This window comes from Myotis myotis, unplaced genomic scaffold, assembly GCF_014108235.1.
Source record: "Myotis myotis isolate mMyoMyo1 unplaced genomic scaffold, mMyoMyo1.p scaffold_m19_p_6, whole genome shotgun sequence".
In the NCBI taxonomy this organism is placed as follows: Eukaryota; Metazoa; Chordata; class Mammalia; order Chiroptera; family Vespertilionidae; genus Myotis; species Myotis myotis.
Genome location: NW_023416368.1, coordinates 98507107 through 98527020, shown reverse-complemented (window position 1 = coordinate 98527020; position 19914 = coordinate 98507107). Strand labels below are relative to the sequence as shown.

General features: G+C 48.4%; 1 protein-coding gene across 5 annotated transcripts in view; it reads left to right on the top strand.

Annotated features, from left to right (window-relative positions):
- The window catches only part of TBC1D9B (TBC1 domain family member 9B), a 52890-nt gene that overhangs the window by 11862 nt on the left and 21114 nt on the right, over nt 1-19914 (top strand). For all 5 annotated transcript variants that reach the window (XM_036312770.1, XM_036312769.1, XM_036312772.1 and 2 more), the window contains 4 exons: nt 3855-4083; nt 4791-5049; nt 6263-6470; nt 9174-9386. In XM_036312770.1, the coding sequence (XP_036168663.1) occupies nt 3855-4083; nt 4791-5049; nt 6263-6470; nt 9174-9386 (909 nt within the window). The remainder of the gene's footprint in view (nt 1-3854; nt 4084-4790; nt 5050-6262; nt 6471-9173; nt 9387-19914) is intronic.

The window sequence follows — 19914 nt, the reverse complement described above, 5'->3', positions numbered from 1 at the left end:
TAGCTTGCTGCTGGGGTCCAGCCGATTGGGACTGAGCAAGACAGGCTGGACTTGCCCTGGAGCCCTCCCGCAGTCCCTCCCTGGCTGGCCAACCTCCCACATCCCTCCCCAGCCCTGATTGTGCACCGGTGGGGTCCTTTAGCCTGGCCTGTGCCCTCTCACAATCCAGGACCCCTTGGGGGATATTGGAGAGCTGGTTTCAGTCCGATCCCGCAGGCCAGGCCTAGGGACCCCACTGGTGCACAAATTTGTGCACCGGACCTCTAATATAATATAAGTTAAACCAAGACTCAGGAAGGAAGATGCCTAAAACTATGAAAGACATGGAGTCAAGAATTTAAAGTTTAGAGAGAAACCAAGATGGCAACATAGGTAAACACCTAAAATTGTTGCCTCACTCAACCACTTCAAAAATACAACTAAAAGACAAAATGGACATCATCCAGAACCACAGGAAGGCTGGCTGAGTGAAAATTCTAAAACTAGAAGGAAAGAGAAAAGCACACTGAGACTCAGAGGAGGTGCGGAAATAAAGTGCAGAGGTACAGAAGCGCATGCGGAAAGGGCTGGCAACTGAGGACGCGGTTGTCTTTTTCAATTGGGAAGGAGACACAAGCTTCCAACTGCTCTGAACTCCAGTTCTGGGCGAGTCTTTGGGGACCCAGACTCATACGGGGAGAAACTGGACTGTCTGGCATCGGGCGGAACTCGAGAGCGGCTTTCTCTCAGAGGTGCTTGCAGCAATTACCACGGGACACTGAGACCCGGGGCCTCTTAGGGCAGGGCTGATGATCAGCCATAGCTGTTTGCCCTGCCCTGTTGATTCCCTGAGACCCCGCCTCACCCAAGCTGTGTGCAGAGGCTTTTGCATATGAATGACAGGTCAGGGCATGTCCTTTGTAAAATTACCTAACAAACTGCAGCTGGGTCAGAGAGATTCAGGACATCCAAAAGAAGGCCCAAGGCCCCACAGCAGCTTGCATTGCTTCACAGCTGGGCCTCATCTGGGCACCTCCAAACCCCAAACAAAGAAGAGAAATCTGCAGATCTCTCCATAGCTCCTGCTGGGTAGCCTCAGGCAGAGACTAAACTAGCACCTCCTTAGAGATCCAAGAGCCAGTGTACCCAGTGGTCAGAGTGAAACCATCCAGATTACAACTCCTCAGATCCATAAGGGACACACTTAGGGAGCAGACTCAGTGAGCACCAAAGCCCCACTGAAGCAGGTCTTGTCCCATAAGGGTGTCTCCAGCACAGAAGTTCTCCCACCATAGACACAGCTGATTCTCACAGCCAATTGGCCTGGAGGTCAATTCCTCCCAGTGATACCAACTACAGTCAAGGCTTAACTACAACAACACTGTGCACACAGCCCACAAAGGGGTGCACCAAGAGTGTCCACCTCAGGTAATTGGGGAGGCTGAGCCACTGGGCCCTATAGGACACCTAGCACACAAAGCCACTCTGTCAACACAGGAAAGCAGCCAAAATGTGGAGACAAAGAAACAGGTCACAAATGACAGAAATGGAGGAAAGCAAACTACTGGATATAGAGTTCAAAACCACAGTTATAAGGTTTTTCAAGAATTTTCTAGAAACCGCTGATGAATTTAGTAAGACCCTCAATAAGTCTAGTGAGACCCTCGAGGATATGAAAAAGGACCAACTAGAAATTAAGCATACACTGACTGAAATAAAGAATTATACAGAGATCCAACAGCAGACTAGAGGATCGCAAGAATCAAGTCAAAGATTTGAAGTACGAAGAAGTAAAGAACACCCAACCGGAAAAACAAAAAGAAAAAAGAATCCAAAAATATGAAGATGGTGTAAGGAGCCTCTGGGGCAACTTCAAGCGTAACAACATCTGAATTATGGGGGTGCCAGAAGAAGAGAGAGAGCAAGATATTGAAAACCTATTTGAAGAAATAATGACAGAAAACTTCCCCTACCTGGTGAAAGAAATAGACTTACAAATCCAGGAAGTCCAGAGAACCCCAAACAAAAGGAATCCAAAGAGGACCACACCAAGACACATCATAATTAAAATGCCAAGAGCAAAAGACAAAGAGAGAATCTTAAAAGCAGCAAGAGAAAAACAGTTACCTACAAGGGAGTACCCATACAATTGTCAGCTGATTTCTCAACAGAAACTGTACAGACCAAAAGGGAGTGGCAAGAAATATTCAAAGTGATGAATAGCAAGAACCTGCAACCAAGATTACTTTATCCAGCAAAGCTATCATTCAGAATTGAAGGTCAGATAAAGAGCTTCACAGATAAGAAAAAGCTAAAGGAGTTCATCACCACCAAACCAGTATTAATGAAATGCTGAAAGGTATTCTTTATGAAGAGGAAGAAGAAGAAAAAGGTAAAGATAAAAATTATAAGCAATAAATACATATCTACCAACAAGTAAATCTAAAAATCAAGTGAATAAAAAAATCTGATGAACAGAATAAACTGGTGAATATAATAGAATCGGGCCATAGAAAGGGAGTGGACTGACAATTCTCGGGGGGAAAGGGGTGTGGGGGTGCGGGAAGAGACTGGACAAAAATCGTACACCTATGGATGAGGACATGGGGGGGGTGGGTAAGGGCAGAGAGTGGAGTGGGAACCAGGTGGAGGGGAGCTATGGGGGGGAAAAAGAGGAACAACTGTAATATGAACAATAAAGATTTTTTTAAAAAAATAATTTAAAGTTTACTCAGTGATTTTTACAGTCCAGCAATATCCGCCAATAAATATAAAGCCCTAGCCCTGAGCTAGACTGGCTCATTCTCATTGGTGGGGAGGCTTACTCATAAGTAGGGGCCAATGGAGAATGAGAGCATTCAGGGTCACCCAGGTGCAGCTGGAGAGAGTGGAGCAGCGGCTGCTGGCTGAGACCCAGGAAAGTGGCCCCAGGGGCAGGATAGCCAGTGGTGGCCCACAGGTTGTCCAGAGCCCACCTTGAGCTTCTAGTAGGTAGAATCCAGGGCAGCAGAGACAAAAGCAGGACCTTAATAATGAGGAGAGAGCTTTGCCAGACCCATTTCCCAGAGCCAGTTTCTATAGGAACGGTTCAGGGCAACGCCAGAAGCAGCTTGAGAGAGATGGAAGTCATGGCAACTGCAGTGCAGCTCTACTGAGAGGGCATCAGAGCATACCTCACCGGTGGGGCCACAAGCACTGGCCTTGAACTGGCCCTGTGGCCCAGAGTGATATCTCCAGGCACTCTGAGCCCAGTAAAGACTCAGGCAGGATGCAGTTGGCATAGATGTGCCCTGAGCCCTGTGGCTGGTCTGTAGGCATGGGCAAAAGCAGGAAATCCCTGGCATGTGGGGTGGGGTGGGGAGGGGGATCAAATACAGGACTTCCCCAAGACATCATCATAAGGAAAGCACCTCACAGAACAGTCACTGCACGATGCCATTCAGGTAAGAATGCGGGAAGGAGAACGGCACGTGTGTGCTGAAAGGGGGACCATCAATGCCTGCATGTCTGGAAGGAGACCAGGAAAGTGGCTGTGGAGTAAGAGGCAGAGTCCCTGTTCACGAAATATGCTCTTCTCTGTGTATTTTTTACTGATACACTTTTTAGAAATGTTACATAAAATTAAATGTTTATGTAAAAAGTCACTGCTCTGCCATAGTAGTTCAGGGAGTTAGGGGAGCGTGCCAGTCACACGGGCAGCATCGGTCTGACCACGCTCTGCCAGAGCAGCCGACGGGCCTAGCCCAGCCTGTGGCCTTTAGGCCAGCATCCTCGGTGCCGCCACCTGAATCCTCGGGCCTCCCTGTGCCAGCCTCTGCCTGTCTTGGCCGTGGGAACCCTGGGCCACAGGTACCAGTCCCCTTGTTCTCTTGCAGGGCATCATAGCTGAAGAGAACAAGAACCTGCAGCCCCAGGGCGATGAGGACCCCGGGAAGTTCAAGGAAGCTGAGCTGAAGATGCGGAAGCAGTTCGGGATGCCCGAGGGGGAGAAGCTAGTCAACTACTACTCCTGTAGCTACTGGAAGGGCCGTGTGCCCAGGCAGGGCTGGCTCTACCTGACTGTCAATCACCTGTGCTTCTACTCCTTCCTGCTGGGCAAGGAAGGTGAGCGTGGGCGCCCTGGCATCCCCCCGGCTACCCAGCTGGCCCCGTCTTCCTCAGCTCTTTGGCCCTCACCTCCTGACCTCACCTCTAGAAAGTCCATTACCTTTCCAGACTATCCAAGTCCGTGAGGGATCTCCTTCCTCTCAGCCCCCAGATATTCTGTCCCCACACATCCAACAGGTCGTCTCCCCAAAACCAAGTGCCACCTCAGCACCCTATGACAGGAGCACCCAAACTTGAGCCAGGCACACACTGGGCTCTCGGGGACTCCTGTCCTGCCTGTGTCCGCTGATAGGGTTTTTCACATAGTGACTTTCTGCATGGGGCCTCTTTTAGGGCAAGTGTTCAAGGGCACACGTGTCCGTGAGGGGCTCTAGGTGACTCTGTGCCCTGGTGTTGCAAGTCCCTCCCTGGGGAAAGCCCTGGCCTCAGGACACAAGGCAGACTCCCCAGAGCTAGCCGGTGCCTGCACTGCGCCTTACCCCAGAAGGAGCCTCCAGGGCTTCATCCGTCCCCGTGGCCCTGCCTTTCCATGTGGAGTGCGTCCCAGCACAGCTAGGCTCAGGCGCGAGGGAGGGCGGGGCAGGGGGGAGGGGGGCTTGCTCAGTACAGTTTCCCCCAGTGCGGTGGGAAGCGGGAGCCCGCCCTGCCTAACCCTCCAGCCCATTTGACCCAGTGGTGGTGTGTCTGTCCCCACCGGCGTCCAGTGAGCCTAGTGGTGCAGTGGGTGGATGTCACCGGACTAGAGAAGAACGCCACCCTGCTCTTCCCCGAGAGCATTCGCGTGGACACCCGAGACCAGGAGCTCTTCTTCTCCATGTTCCTCAACATTGGCGAGACCTTCAAGCTCATGGAGCAGCTGGCCAACCTGGCCATGCGGCAGCTGCTGGACAACGAGGGCTTCCTGGAGGACAAGGCGCCGCCCAGGCCTGCCCAGCCGCACAGGAACATCTCTGCTCTGAAGCGGTGCGTGGCCGAGTGGGGGCCACTCGGGAAGGGGAGGTAAAGGTGTAGCTGCAGGGGGGGCACCGAGAGATTCGAGAGAGGTTTGTCCTAAGAGGCACATTCCTTCTCCCAGCCTGTGATGGGGAGGTCTCACACACTCCTTAGTCTCGACAGGAAGCTGAGGCACAGAGGTTGAGTAACTTGCCCAACGTCCCTCAGCAGGTGAGCAGGAAAGCCAGATGCAACTGTTGACAGCCTGTCCTCCCCACCAACTCAGCCAGGGTGCCCCCAGAGGCCGCTCTGGATGGCTTCGGCGATCAGGTCCCAGGGCTCACTACCTCCACCCCACCAAGATTGACAGCTCTTCTCCGTACCCCTTGGCCAGTGGCCCCTCATACCCTCTGCATTGTTATAGCTTTGGGGCCCTGGCCTAGAGGTTTGAGGTCTCTGCCACTCTGTGGGAATTGGTAGACAAAAGGGCAGATACTGGTGGCCAGCCCCTCCGGAGCACTTCTGTTTGACTCCATTGTAGCTTCACAGGACACCCGCAAGGCTGCCCGGGAGCCCCTGGGTCCCACAGCCAGTTCACACCCGCGTGCTCAGATACCATGGCCTAAGCCCAGAATCGGGTGTGCCTTTAGGACCAGAATACTGTCAAAAGATGTCACTCTCCTGATACAAGTGACAGGGTGTCTTTTGGAACCTTCTGGAAAGAAAACGAGCAGGGCCAGGACATGACAGTCCCTGGCGCTGTCCATCAGGGTGTGCTTGCCGGGCCCTGCTCAGGCTACTGGACTGTCCCCAGGACAAAGCCACCACGGGGGAGGAGCAGGGTGCCAGGCCCCCACCTTGCACAGCCATGGGCCGGGCGAGTGTGCACTTTATACCAAGCAACAGCATCGTGCCTGTCGGGAGGCCCTTGTCTAGGTTTCTAGATGGTCTGGGTCTTTCTAGTCAGAAGCAGCAGGATGGATTCGGAACCCCCTGGGCAAGCAACGAGCCACACCCCGGAGCCTCCAGGTGTCCTCCCAGAGCTGGCAAGTCTCAGGGACATGCTGTTTTCTGACCACTCCCCTGCTGGGCATACGAATGTCCCACATTTTACTTGGCCACTTAAGGTGCATGTTTCACAGAACTCTGAGATCCCTGGGCATGACTTGCTCACAGGAGGAGGCCAAAGAGCCCAAATCCAATTTGAAAACCCAAATTTTGTCCCCTCCCCTCCCATCCCCAGAGACCTAGACGCACGAGCCAAGAACGAGTACTACCGGGCCATGTTCCGGCTGCCCAGGGACGAACGCCTGGACGGCCACACAAGCTGCACCCTGTGGACTCCGTTCAACAAGCTGCACATCCCCGGCCAGATGTTCATCTCCAGCAACTACATCTGCTTTGCCAGCAAGGAGGAGGACGGCTGCCACCTCATCATACCCCTGCGGGAGGTGAGCACCCGGCCCCACCAGCTCTGCCCTGCCTCTCCTGGTTGGCCCCTCAGCATTCAGTGATGGACACGTGGTGAGTCAGCACCTGCCTGTGCAGGCCTCTTGAGAGTGGCTGCACAGGATTGGTCCCCAGGGGTCACTGGCCTCGTGGGCAGACGGAGTGGGGCTTTGGCCAGGAGAGCTCACTCTAGTACCTAAGGAAACTTCAGGAAGGATCCAAGCCTTTCTGCTGGGAATGCCCCTCAGTCCTGCCTTCCCAGACTGCAGTGGGGCTGTGGCAAAGCCCTGCTGGGCTGGGCTCGGAGGATGCTGACCCTGCATCAACCCCGCCATGTCATTCTCAGAGGCCGCCTCACTGTTCCTTTCTGACGTCTGCCTGGGCTGTGGCTCCAGCTCTAGCAGCGTCATTGAGAGCTGACTGTCACTTGTAAGAGGTGGAGACCTGTTCTCCTTTGACTGCAGTGAGAAATGTGGACAGTGAGGGAGAGAGGCCCCGCCCAGATGAAGGCACGAAGGCACTGGCCCCACTATCAGGCAGGTCTCAGAGCCCCCTTTCTCTCTTGGCCCAGCGGAGCAAACTGGCTGAAGCACAGTGAGGTTTTTAAGTTATAACCTACATCACAGTATTCTGATTTAGTTAAAAACCTAGAGCAGTGAGACCTTGCTGGCGTTTGTACAAAGCCTGAGGGCTACAGGTGTAGCTATGAAAGGTGTTGGTTAGCATGCTGCCTGGGGTCCCCAAGGAAAGTCAGGCAGAGGACTAAAAAGAGCCACAGCTCCAGGCTGAGGGGCTCCGAGGTGGCTACGCTCTTTGGCACCAGGCCATGGGTTCATCCTGACGTGCCAAGGCCTGGGGGCCGGCTTAAGGGTTTCCTGAGGTCCCAGCTCAGAGTACTGGCTGCCCGCTGTGTCGGGGAGCAGGACTGCCTTGTCCTGATCTTTTTTCCCTTTTTTTTTTGGTTAACCCTCACCTGAGGATATTTTTTTCCACTTTTTTTTTTTTTTTTTTTTTTTTTTTAGAGAGAATGGAAGGGAGGGGGAGGGACAGAGAGAAACATCAATGCTAGAGAGACACATCAATTGGTTGCCTCCCGCACATGTACACGCACCCGGCCAGGGACTGAACCTGCAACCGAGGAACGTGCCCTTGACCAAAATCGAACCCTGGACCCTTCAGTCCAGAGGCCAACACTCTAACCACTGAGCTCACCAGCTGTGGCTAGCAGGGCAGTCTTATCGCGCTCTTAGGATGGGCTCTGCAGCTGGACAGGTGGAGGCCCTGGCCCAGCACTCACCAAGCCTCCCAGCCAGCGAGGCTTCACAGGGCTCCTCCCTGAATGCCAGCTGCGCTCTTGAATTTGCACATCCAAACGTGCTCTTCTCACCCCACCCAGGCAATGGCGCCCCTTCCTTCCGTCTGCTCAGGTGAAACGCAGGAGCCACCTTGATTCTGACCTGGCCTCATTCCTGCATCTTGACCATAGCACGTCCCTTCCTCTCCACGGCCACCACCTAGGACACCAGTATCTGCTTGGACCTCAGGAGTGTCCACACATACCTAACCCCTTTAGGACCCATCCTCGCACAACTGCCAATGCTTGTCTGTCAGAGCATGTGGGCACCCTGTGTGGAATCCTCCTGCATCTTCTCCTGCTGGACCTGTGAGCTGTCTGCTCCTCAGATATCGGTTCATGTGCAGGCACGCACACACGCACACACATATAAACACTACTCACATGCATATGCACACTTGTGTATACATACAAACCATGCACATGAGCACTCGCATGCATATGCACATATACCGGTACATGTACACACAGCAACCCACATCTGTACACATGTACACATGCTACACACACGCCTCACAAACATGCACACACGTTTGTATATATATACAGGCATACACATGTACTCCCACTCATGTACTGTGCATATGCGTAGACACTCTTACACATACATTCACACGTATGCATACACATACCAGCCCTGCCCACCCCTGCTTACCCAACCCCAGCTTCCCCAGCTTTTCCTTGTCCATCAGTCCAATCTAGCACCTCCTCAGTGTGGTTCTGGGTCTCTGCCTGGCTCCTCACCTGGCTGCAGCAGGTCTCAGCTCAGCTGCTACCTCCCCAGAAGAGCCTTCAGTGAAAAGCAGCCCAGTGGCCTCCCAGCTGGCTCTGTCACCTCCACCACCCTGGGGTGTTGAGCCTGCATGGCCATTGTGTGTCCCTACCCCAGGCCTCTGTAGAGCCAGAGGCGCCCCTGGAAGCCTGCCCTGTGCTCTCCATGCCTGTGCAGCTCTGTCCACACTTCCTCGGCCGGGCCCGGACATGCCGGTCAGCGGGTACTTTGGCAACCAGTGCTTAGGACGGCCATGCAGGCAGGCTGCTCCCCAGGCTTTAGAGCAGGGGATGAACTGGCCAGTGGGAAACTTAGAAGGGCCAGTGGCTAGGCCCACCCTCCTCATGACAGGCCAGCGGGGCTGTGTGATTGATAGGTGAAAAATGAGATTTAGACGCGCATGGAACTTACAGCAGCAGGCAACAGAGTCGGAACAGATCATAGTGGGCCCGAGTGCCCCCATTCACTCACCGCACCTCCCCGGAGAGGGCCACCTGAGGCCACTTTGCTGTCACGGTCACAGAACCTTTCTGTCTTTATATGGCAAGACACAGACACCCAGTGTTTTTGCCCTCCCAGGTGACCATTGTCGAAAAAGCCGACAGTTCCAGTGTCCTGCCCAGCCCTTTGTCTATTAGCACCAAGAACAAAATGACCTTCCTGTTTGCCAACCTTAAAGACCGCGATTTCTTGGTTGAGAAGATTGCTGACTTCCTCCTGAAAACATCATCTAAGCAGCCAGGCGACAACAGCGCAGGAAGGAAAGCCAGCGTCATGGATCCAGCCCCAGAGGTGAGAGGGCGCTGTTGGGCGGGGTGGGGGTCGGGGCCAGGAGAGGAGCCAGGCAGTGCTGTGGTGCCTGCCATGGGCCTGGGCAGGGAGGGTCCCTGCTGGGCGTGGGGTGGAGAGCCTGACCCACCTTGGTGGTCTCAGGTGTGCAGCCACCATGCGCTACCTGACGTCACAGGCCTCTGCACCACGTCACACACACCCCAGTCCTGAGCGTCCCCACCCCGCCCACCTCAAGTCCCACCGCACAGGAGAGGCCTTTGCTGGCTGGACCTGCCTCCCTGTGAGCCTGTGCTGCACTGAGGGCCACACTGTTCATTTACCTGGTGCTTCTCCCGTCAGTCTTTCAGCCTGAGATTCCTACAATATAAGACCCCCTTTGCCCTGGCTGGTTTGCTAAGTGGTTAGAGTGTCAGCTGGTGGACTGAAGGAAGGGGTCACAGGTTCGATCCCCGACCCCCTTTTAAAAACTTAACTGCAATTATTATATCAACGTAATTCACAAGCATTCCTGAATATGAAATACTTGTATTCACCTTTCCCCAAATGCAGATGTGCTTTTTACAGTTTAATTATTGGAATTGAAGTACACATAGGTCACATATCACGCTTAGTTAATACATCTTTTAAACTCCTTTTTATCTATAGATTTCTCTCTCTCTCTCTCTCTCTCTCTCTCTCTCTCTCTCTCTCTCTCTTTCTCTCCCTCTCTCTCTCTCTCAGTATTTTTTTATGGAATTTGGGTCATTTGTGCTGTAGCTTCTCCAAGTGGTTTTCATTGACTGCATTCTCCTATTTCCTGTAAGTTGGTGGTTGAGTAGTAAAATCCAGAACAAATTCAGGTTCCATTGTTTGTGTTTGGGGGGCAAGTCTTCTCATAGGAAGGATTGAGGTGATGGGTACTTCCACCAAGAGATATACGACACCGGGTCTTCTTGTCGTGTGCTGTTAGGTTCGCCTAGATCCACTCATTCATTAGGGATTGCAGGATGGCAGCACTCCAATTCTGTCATCCCTTCTGTTTGTCAACTGGAATAATCCTGTAAAGGAAATTTTCCCTCATCAATTTTTTAGGGACCCTGAGGCACAGTTCATATACAAAAGGGAAAATAAATCTTACTCTTTCCTGTTCTTCACCAGTTACAATGATGAGTTGGGCCCGGCTAGTGTGGTTCAGTGGTTGAGCATCGACCCATGCACCAAGAGGTCACCAGTTTGATTCCTCTTCAGGGCACATGCCTGGGTTGTGGGCTTGATCCCCAGGAGGGGTGTGCAGGAGGCAGCCAATCGATGATGTTTTTCTCTCTTTGATGTTTCTGTCTCTCCCTGGCTCTCTCTCCAAAATCAATAAAAACTTATTTTAAAAATAAGATAAAATGATGAGTTGGACTCTGGCTGGTGTTGCTCAGTGGTTTTGACTGTGGACCCATGAGCCGAAGGGTCACAGGTTCAATTCCCAGTCAGTCAAGGACATGTACCTGAGTCGCAGGTTTGGTCCCCAGCCCGTCGGGGTGTGTGAAGGAGGCCACCAGTCGATGTGTCTCCCTCACAGCAGTGTTCTCTCTCTCTCAGTCTCTCTCCCCCCCTTCCAAGCCCCCCTCCTTCCTCCCTTCCTTCCACTCTCTCTAAAAATCAATAGACAAATCTTCGGGTAAGGATTAACAACAATTAAAAAATAATAATGAGTTGTTCGTCTAATATCCTCTAAATGTGATCAGTTTGTTTTTTATGTTTAGTTTTTAGTATAATTATGAACTTGCAGATTTAAGCAACTTGATGTGTTTCAATCCATGACAGAAATTACCCTAAGTCCATCTGTGCCCAGAGGAAGCTTATTCAATTTGGCTTATGTTCTTTGGACATAACCATAGCCATGTTTGATTGTTTCCTTGCTTCCTGGTGTGACAGGCTGTATGTGCTGTTGGTCTTTCTGAAATTACGCACTTCCTGGTGACAAGAGTCCATTAGATCAGCAGCCCTGCCATTACAGGCCACATTCCCACTGAGGGGCACTGGAGCTGGCGGCAGCATGTGCCCGCAGCTAGCCAGAGCCCGCCTGGGCCGTCCCATGGAGGCCTGTATATTTTCCACCCCTGTAATCGATGCTCAGTGAGTTATTGAGGGTGGGAGGGGCCCGGCAGAATCAGTGTCCAGTAGAGACATTAAGAAAGGTTTCTTAGAGGAGGTTGGGCTTGATCTGACTAAGGTTGGGTGGGTGAAAGGGACGTGAGCAGGGATTCTGAGCTGCCTTCATGAGGTCCAGCACCACTCATGATAGGGCCTGATGGCCAGAGTGAGCAGACCCCATGGCCCCTTCCGAGCTCACCATTCATTCATCCAGCTCGTTTTTACTGCATTCCTCATAGGTACCGAGTGCTATTCTAGGCACCAGGAATAGAGAATGAACAGAGTAGACGAATTCATGTCCTCTTAGAGCTCATATTCTAGTGAGAGAGACAGTAAGCAAATAAGCACCCAGAGTGTTAGGTGGTGATAAGGGCCATCGATAAAAATAAATCAGGATAAAAAGGGATTAGGAGTGCCAGGGGATAGTGGGGGTCAGGTGGCATTTGAGCAGGAAACTAAAAGAAGAGAAGCCAGTCTAGAGGCCAGACAGCTGGGCAAAGCTCCTAAAACTAGCGGAGACCAGTGGAGGAGTGAGAGAGAGAGGAAGCAGGAAGCTGGAGCACGTGAAGCCAGCACAGGGGCCTCACAGGCACTTTAGCTTTGACTCTGAGTGAGAAGAGAAGCTGTTGGAGAGTTTTGTCAAAAAGAGGGACACAATCTGTTTATGTTTTAATAGAATTACTCTGACCGTCGTGTTGAGAATGCTTATAGGCACAGCTGTCACAGCAGCCACATGTGGCTGTTGGCACTGAAATGCAGTTAGTCCAAATTGAAATGTGCTGAAGCATAAACTACACACCAGACATTGAAGATTTAGTATGAAAATGAGAATGTAAGATATCTATAATTTTTATATTCCATGTTGAAATGGTAATATTTTGGCTATATTGTATTAAATAAAATATATCTCACCAATTTGTTGTTTTTTTATTTATCTTTATTTTTGAAAGTATTGCAGATTTCCCCTATTTTTCCCCATTGACCCCTTCTGGCCTGCACCCAACCATTCCAATTTATTGTTTTTTAATGTTTTTTAACTAGAAAATTTTAAATTATATATGGGCTATCATGATATTTCTCTTGGGCAATGCTTGACTAGAGAGTGGCAAGAATAGAAGCTGAGACGAGCTGGAAGGCTCTGACAGGAATCAGGACACAAGGTGAAGAGCCTTGGTTAAGGGTGGTACCGGTGAAGTTGGTGGGAAGTGGTCAGATTCAGGATACATATTTTTTACTGTGGTAAAATACACATAAAATTTACAAGCTTAACCATTTTTTTAAATATACCTTTTTATTGATTTCGGAGAGGAAAGGAAAGGGAGAGAGAGATACAAACATCAATGATGGCGAATCATTGATCAGCTGCCTCTTGCACACCCCCTACTAGGGATCAAGCCCGCAACCTGGGCATGTGCCCTGACTGGGGATCAAACCTCCTGGTTTACAGGTTGACACTCAACCACTGAGCAACACTGGCTGGGCTACCTTAACCATTTTAAATTGTACATTTCAGTGACATGAAGTATATTCACACTAATGTGCAACCATCGCCAACATCCACCCACAGAATATTTTTCATTTTGAAAAACTGAATCTGCCCTGGCTGGTTTGGCTCAGTGGATAAAGCATCGGCCTGCAAGGGTCCAGGGTTCAATTCCAGTCAGGGGCACGTACCTCAGTTGCAGGCTCCTCCCCAACCCAGGCCCTGGTCAGGGCTCGTGCTGGAGGCGACCAATCGATGTGTTTCTCTCACATCGATGTTTCGCTCTGTCTTTCTCCCTCACTCTTCCATTCTCCCTAAAAATCAATGGAAAGATATCCTCAGGCAAAGATAAACAAAAAAAATTAAAATAGAAAGAAAGAAAGGAGGAAGGAAGGGAGGGAGGGAGGGAGGGAGGGAGGGAGGGAGGGAGGGAGGGAGGCGGGGAGGGAGGAAAGAAAAACTGAATCTCTGTACCCATTCTCATTTAACACTGACTCCTCATTACCCCAGCCCCCGGTAACGACATTATTCTTTCTCTCTCTGTGAACTTGATTATTCTATGTACCTCATATAAGGGGAATCATACGGTATTTATTCTTTTGTGATTGGTTTATTTCACCTAGCATAACATTCCATTATATATATATATATATATATATATATATATATATGTCATTTTGTTTATCCATTCAGTTTTTTATCCATTTTTTAAAATTAATTTTTATTTTCAATTACAGTTGACATTCAATATTTTATATTAGTTTCAAGTATACAGCCTAGTGGTTAGGCATTTGTATAATTTACAAAGTGATCCCCCTGATAAGTCTGGTACCCACCTGGCACAATACATAGTTATTATAATATTACTGACTATATTCCCTATGCTGTACTTTACATCCACATGACTGCTTTGTAAATACCAAACGGAGACCTCCTGGTCCATAGGTCAACACTCAACCACTGAGTCACACCAGCCAGGCCCAATTTTTACTTCTTTATCCCTTCACCATTTTGACCCACCTGGCAACCCATCAATTTGCTCTATTTATGAGTTTGTTTCTGTTTTGGTTGTTCATTTATTTTGTTTTTTAGATTCCACATATAAGTGAAACCTTATGGCGTCACTAGTCATCAGAGAAATGCAAATTAAAACCAAATGAGATCTCATCTCACACCTTTCAGAATGGCTATCATCAATAAATCAGCAAACAACAAGTGTGGGTGAGGATATGGGAAAAGGGGGCCCAACCAGTGTGACCCAGTGGTTGAATGTCGACCCATGTACCAAGTCACTGGTTTGATTGTGGGCTCAGTCCCCATTGGAGGGTGTGCAGGCAGCAGCCAATGGATGTTGATGTTTCTCTCTCATAGATGTTTCTGTCTCTTTCTCCTTCTCCCTTCCTCTCTCTCTAAAATCAATAAAAACACTTTTTTTACAAAGAAAAAAGGGAACCCTTGTGCACTGTTGGTGGGAATATAGATTGGTGCAGCCACTGTGGAGAATTATGGATGTTCCTCAAAAAATTAAAAATAGAACTACCATATGATTCAACAATTCCACTTCTGGGTATTTATTCGAAGAAACCTAAAACACTAATTTGAAAGAATATGTGCACCCCTATGTTCATTGCAGTGTTATTTACAATAACCAAGATTTGGAAACAGCCCAAGTGCCCATCAGTAGATGAGTGGCTATAAAATAAAAGAAGGAAATCTTACCTTTTGCGACAGCATGGATGGACCTGGAGAGTATTATGCTAAATGAAATAAGCCAAGTACCATATGATTTCACTTATATGTGGAATCTAATGAACAAAATAAAGTGGAAACGGACTCATGGATACAGATAACAGACTGACATCTGTCAGGGGTGGGGGCTGGGGGCTGTGTGAAAAGGGTGAAGGGATTGAACACAGAAAACAAAGGACTCATAAACACAGACAACAGCATGGTGACTGCCAGAGGGAAGGGGGTGGGGGGAGTAGACGAGGGTAAAGAGGGGGATAAATGGTGATGGAAGGAGACTTAATTCGTGGTGGTAAACACAGTACAGTATACAGATGATGTATCGTAGAGTTGTGTACCTGAAACCGATATAACCAATGTCACCCCAGTGATACAATTTTTTTTTTTTTTAGTGTGTTTGGCAGATGGCACTAATGGAATTTTTGTTATCTGTCTCCCTGAGTAGGGTGATTTAAGCTATTTACCCTCTGGTTGGGGAGAACTGCAAACCATTTACGCTTTTTTAAAAAAAAAAATTAAACCTTTATGTTGAGAGTATTACAGATATCCTCCTTTTTTCCCCCCACTGCCCCCTCTTCCCGGTTCCCACCCCACTCCCGGCCTTCACCACTCTACTGTCTGTGTCCATAGGTAAGATCTTTGGTTAATCCCTTCCCATGCTCTGCCCCTCATCACCCTTTCCTCTGAGTTTCGTCAGTCTGTTCCATGCTCCCATGCCTCTGATTCTATTTTATTCACCAGTTTATTTTGTTCATTAGATTTCTTGTTTATTTTGATTTTTAGATTCAATTTTGATAGATATGTATTTAGTGCCATTTTATTGTTCATATTTTTAATCTCTTCTTCATCATCTTCTTCTTTCCTTCTTCCTCTTCTTAAAGAATACCCTTCAACATTTTATGTAATACTAGGTTGGTGGTGATGAACTCCTTTAGCTTTTTCTTGTCTGTGAAGCTCTTTATCTGACCCTCAATTCTAAATGAGAGCTTTGCTGGGTAGAATAATCTTGGTTGCAGGTCCTTGCTATTCATCACTTTGAATATTTCTTCTCACTCCCTTCTGGCCTGCAAAGTTTCTGTTGAGAAATCAGCAGACAGTCATATGGGTGCTCCCTTGTAGGTAACTAATTGCTTTTCTCTTATTGCTTTTAAGATTCTCTCTTTGTCTTTAATTCTTGGCATTTTAATTATGATGTGTCTTGGTGTGGGCCTCTTTGGGTTCCTCTTGTTTGGGACTCTGTGCTTCCTGGACTTGTAAGTCTATTTCTTTCTCCAGGTAGGGAAGTTTTCTGTCATTATTTCTTCAAATAGATTTTAAATATCTTGCCTCTCTCTCCTCCTTCTGGCACCCCCATATGCAAATGTTGGTATGCTTGAAGTTGTCGCAGAGGTTCCTTACACTGTCTTCATTTTTTAGATTCTTTTTGCTCTTCTGATTGGGTGGTTTTTTTACTTCCTCACATTCCAGATCATTGATTTGACTCTCAGAATCTGCTACTTTACTATTGAATCCTTGTAAAATTATTCTTTATTTCAGTTAGTATATGCTTAATTTCTGACTGGTCCTTTTTCAGGTCTTTGGCATTCTCACTAAGATCCTTTAAAGTCTTGTTAAATCCCTTGAGTAACCTTATAACCATGGTTTTGAACTCTGTATCCAGTAGTTTGCTTGTTCCCATTTCTTTCATTTGTGACATGTTTCTTTGTCTCAGCATTTTGGCTGATTTCCTGTGTCTGTTTCTATGTATTAGGTAGAACTGCTTTGTCTCTTAGTGGCCTTGTTTAGAGTGGCCTTGTTTAGTAGGTGTCCAGTGGCTTAGCCTCCCCAGTCACCTGAGCTGGGCACTCTAGCTGCACCCCTGTTTGGGCTGTGTGCACAGTCCTGTAGTTGAGCTTTGATTGCTATTGGCATCTCTGGGAGGAGTTGACCTCCAGTCCAATTGGCTGTGAGGACCAGCTGTGACTATAGTGGGAGACCTTCTGTCCAGGAGACACCCCTATGGAGCAGGACTTGTTTCAGTGGGGCTTTGGTGCTCACTGAGTCTGCCTCTTGAGTGTGTCACTTGTGGATGTGAAGAGTTGTAATCTGCTATGGGCTGAAGCTACCTATCATGTGTACTGACTCTAGGGCCTCCAGCGAGGTGCAAACTCAACCACTACCTGGGGCCACCCTTCAGGAGCTACAGAGAGATCTGCAGATGGCTGCTATTTGCTATTTGTATTGGGGTTGGAGGTGCCCAGGTGAGGCCCAGCTATGAAGCAAGGCAGGCTGGTGGTAGTGCCAGATCTTGGGCCTTTTATTGATAGGTTTGGGGCACACTGTCACCAGCTGCAGCTTGTTTGAGAGATTTTAGCAAAGCCTGAGCCAGGACTGACCATGCATTTAGAAAAGCTGCTATAAACACCTTGGTTGGGGCTGCAAATTGGATGGGGCGGGATTTCAGGAAATCATCAGGGTGGAGCAAACAGTGTGCTCCAGGCTGATGGAGGCTCAGATATGGCTGCCAGTAAGCCCTGTGACAGGGGAGGTCCCAGCACTGGAACAGTGACCCCTGTGAGGACTCCTGTCTGGGAGAAAGCCACCCCCGAGTTCCTGCCCCAATGCCAGACAATCTAGTTCCTCCCTGTATGTGTCTGGGTTCCCTCAAAGCCACCTGGTACTGGGAGTCCAAGTAAGTTCGTGCACCAGCCCTTTAAAAGGAACACCTGGGTCTTCAGCAGCCTCCATGTTACTCAGCCACAGTCCCCACTGGTTTTTACAGCCGATAGTTGTGGGGACTTCTCTTCCCAGCTATGGAACCCTGGGCTGGGGTCTGGTGTGGGGCTGGGTCCCATTGGTCTTCACAGCCAGCTTCCACAAAGACAATCTCCCTCTGATTAGAAAAATGGTGCATGTGGGTGTCGGACCAGCCCATTCTGCGTCTCTGCCCCTCCTACCAGTCTCAATGTGCTTTCTTCTTTATTTCTCTAGTTGTAGGACTTCCATTCAGCCAGCTTTCAGGTGGTTGTGAATGATTGTTGTCCTGTATTTTAGTTGTAATTTTGATATGATTGTTTTTTTTGGGTTTTTTTGTTTTTTTTTTTTTTAATATATTTTATTGATTTTTTACAGAGAGGAAGGGAGAGGGATAGAGAGTTAGAAACATCGACGAGAGAGAAACATCGATCAACTGCCTCCTGCACACCCCCCACTGGGGATGTGCCCGCAACCAAGGTACATGCCCTTGACCGGAATCGAACCCGGGACCCTTCAGTCCGTAGGCTGACGCTCCATCCACTGAGCCACACCTGCCAGGGCTTGATATGATTGTTTTAATATATCTTTTTTATTGATTTCAGAGAGGAAGGTAGAGGGAGAGAGAGATAGAAACATCAATGATGAGAGAATCATTGATTAGCTGCCTCCTGCAGACCCCTACTGAGGATTGAACCCACAGCCCAGGCATCTACCCTGACCAGAATCGAACTGTGACCCCCTGGTTCATAGGTTGACATTCAACCACTGAGCCACACCAGCCAGGCAGTAAATTTAATTTTTAAAAAAAGATATGCCCTAACCAGTTTGGCTCAGTGGATAGAGCATTGGCCTGCGGACTGAAGGGTCCCAGGTTCGATTCCAGTCAAGGGCATGTACCTTGGTTGCGGGCACATCCCCAGTTGGGGGTGTGCAGGAGGCAGCTGATCAATGTTTCTCTCTCATTGGTGTTTCTATCTCTCTATCCCTCTCCCTTCCTCTCTGTAAAAAAATCAATAAAATATATTAAAAAAAAAAAAAAAAAAAGATATGACGCCGAACCGGTTTGGCTCAGTGGATAGAGCGTCTGCCTGCGGACTCAGGGGTCCCGGGTTCGATTCCGGTCAAGGGCATGTGCCTTGGTTGCGGGCACATCCCCACTGGGGGGCATGCAGGAGGCAGCTGATCGATCTCTCTCATCGATGTTTCTAACTCTCTATCCCTATCCCTTCTTCTCTGTAAAAAATCAATAAAATATATATTTTTTTAAAAAAAGATATGTATTCATTCATCTTTTGATGGACACGAGTTGCTTCCACCTTTTGGCTGTTGTGAACAATGGTCCTATGAACATGGATATAAAAATTTCTACTCATTACTCTTCAAGACCCTACATGTAGTTATTTTGGAGAACTTCCCAGAAGTAGAATTGCTGGATCAAATAGTAATTCAATGTTTACTATTTTGAGGCATTATCATATGGTCTTCCACATTAGTTGCACCAATGTACATTCCTACCAGTAGTGTAAAAGGGTCCAGTTTCTCCTGATCCATGCCAATGCTTGGTGGGTGTTTTTTGTTGTTGTTTTTTGTTTTGTTTTGTTTACAATAACCATTCTAATGGGTGTGATGTGGTATCTCATTGGTTTCGATTTACATTTCCCAATGATTAGTGATGTTGAGCATCTTTTCATGTCTTATTGGCCATTTGTATATCCTCTTTTGAAAAATGTCTATTCAGGTCCTTTGCCTATTTTTTTTATATATATATCTTTATTGATTTCAGAGAGGAAGGGAAAGAGAGAGAGATAGAAACATCAATGATTCTCTCATGCTGTACTGGGGATCGAGCCTGCAACCCAGGCATGTGCCCTGACCAGGAATCAAACCATGACCTCTAGGTTCATAAGTCAACACTCAACCACTGAGCCAGGTTGGCATCAGGTATTTTTTTAATTGGGTTATTTGATTTCGTTGTTGAGGGTTAGAACTTCTTTTTTTAAAAAAATATTTTATTGACTTTTTACAGAGAGGAAGGGAGAGGGATAGCGAGTTAGAAATATCGATGAGAGAGAAACATCGATCAGCTGCCTCCTGCACACCCCCCACTGGGGATGTGCCCTCAACCAAGGTACATGCCCTTGACTGGAATCGAACCTGGGACCCTTCAGTCCGCAGGCTGATGCTCTATCCACTGAGCCAAACCGGTCAGGGCAGAACTTCATTATATATTGCAGATATTAGACTCTTATCGACATATGGTTTTCAAATGTGTCCTCCCATTCTATGGGTTGCCTTCTCATTCTGATAATTGTGTCCTTTGATGCAGATAAGTTTTTAATTTTAATATAGTTCAGTTTACCAATTTTTCTTTTATTACTTGTGCTTTTAATGTCACCTCCAAGAAATAATTGTCATTTCAATGTCATGAAGCTTTTCCTC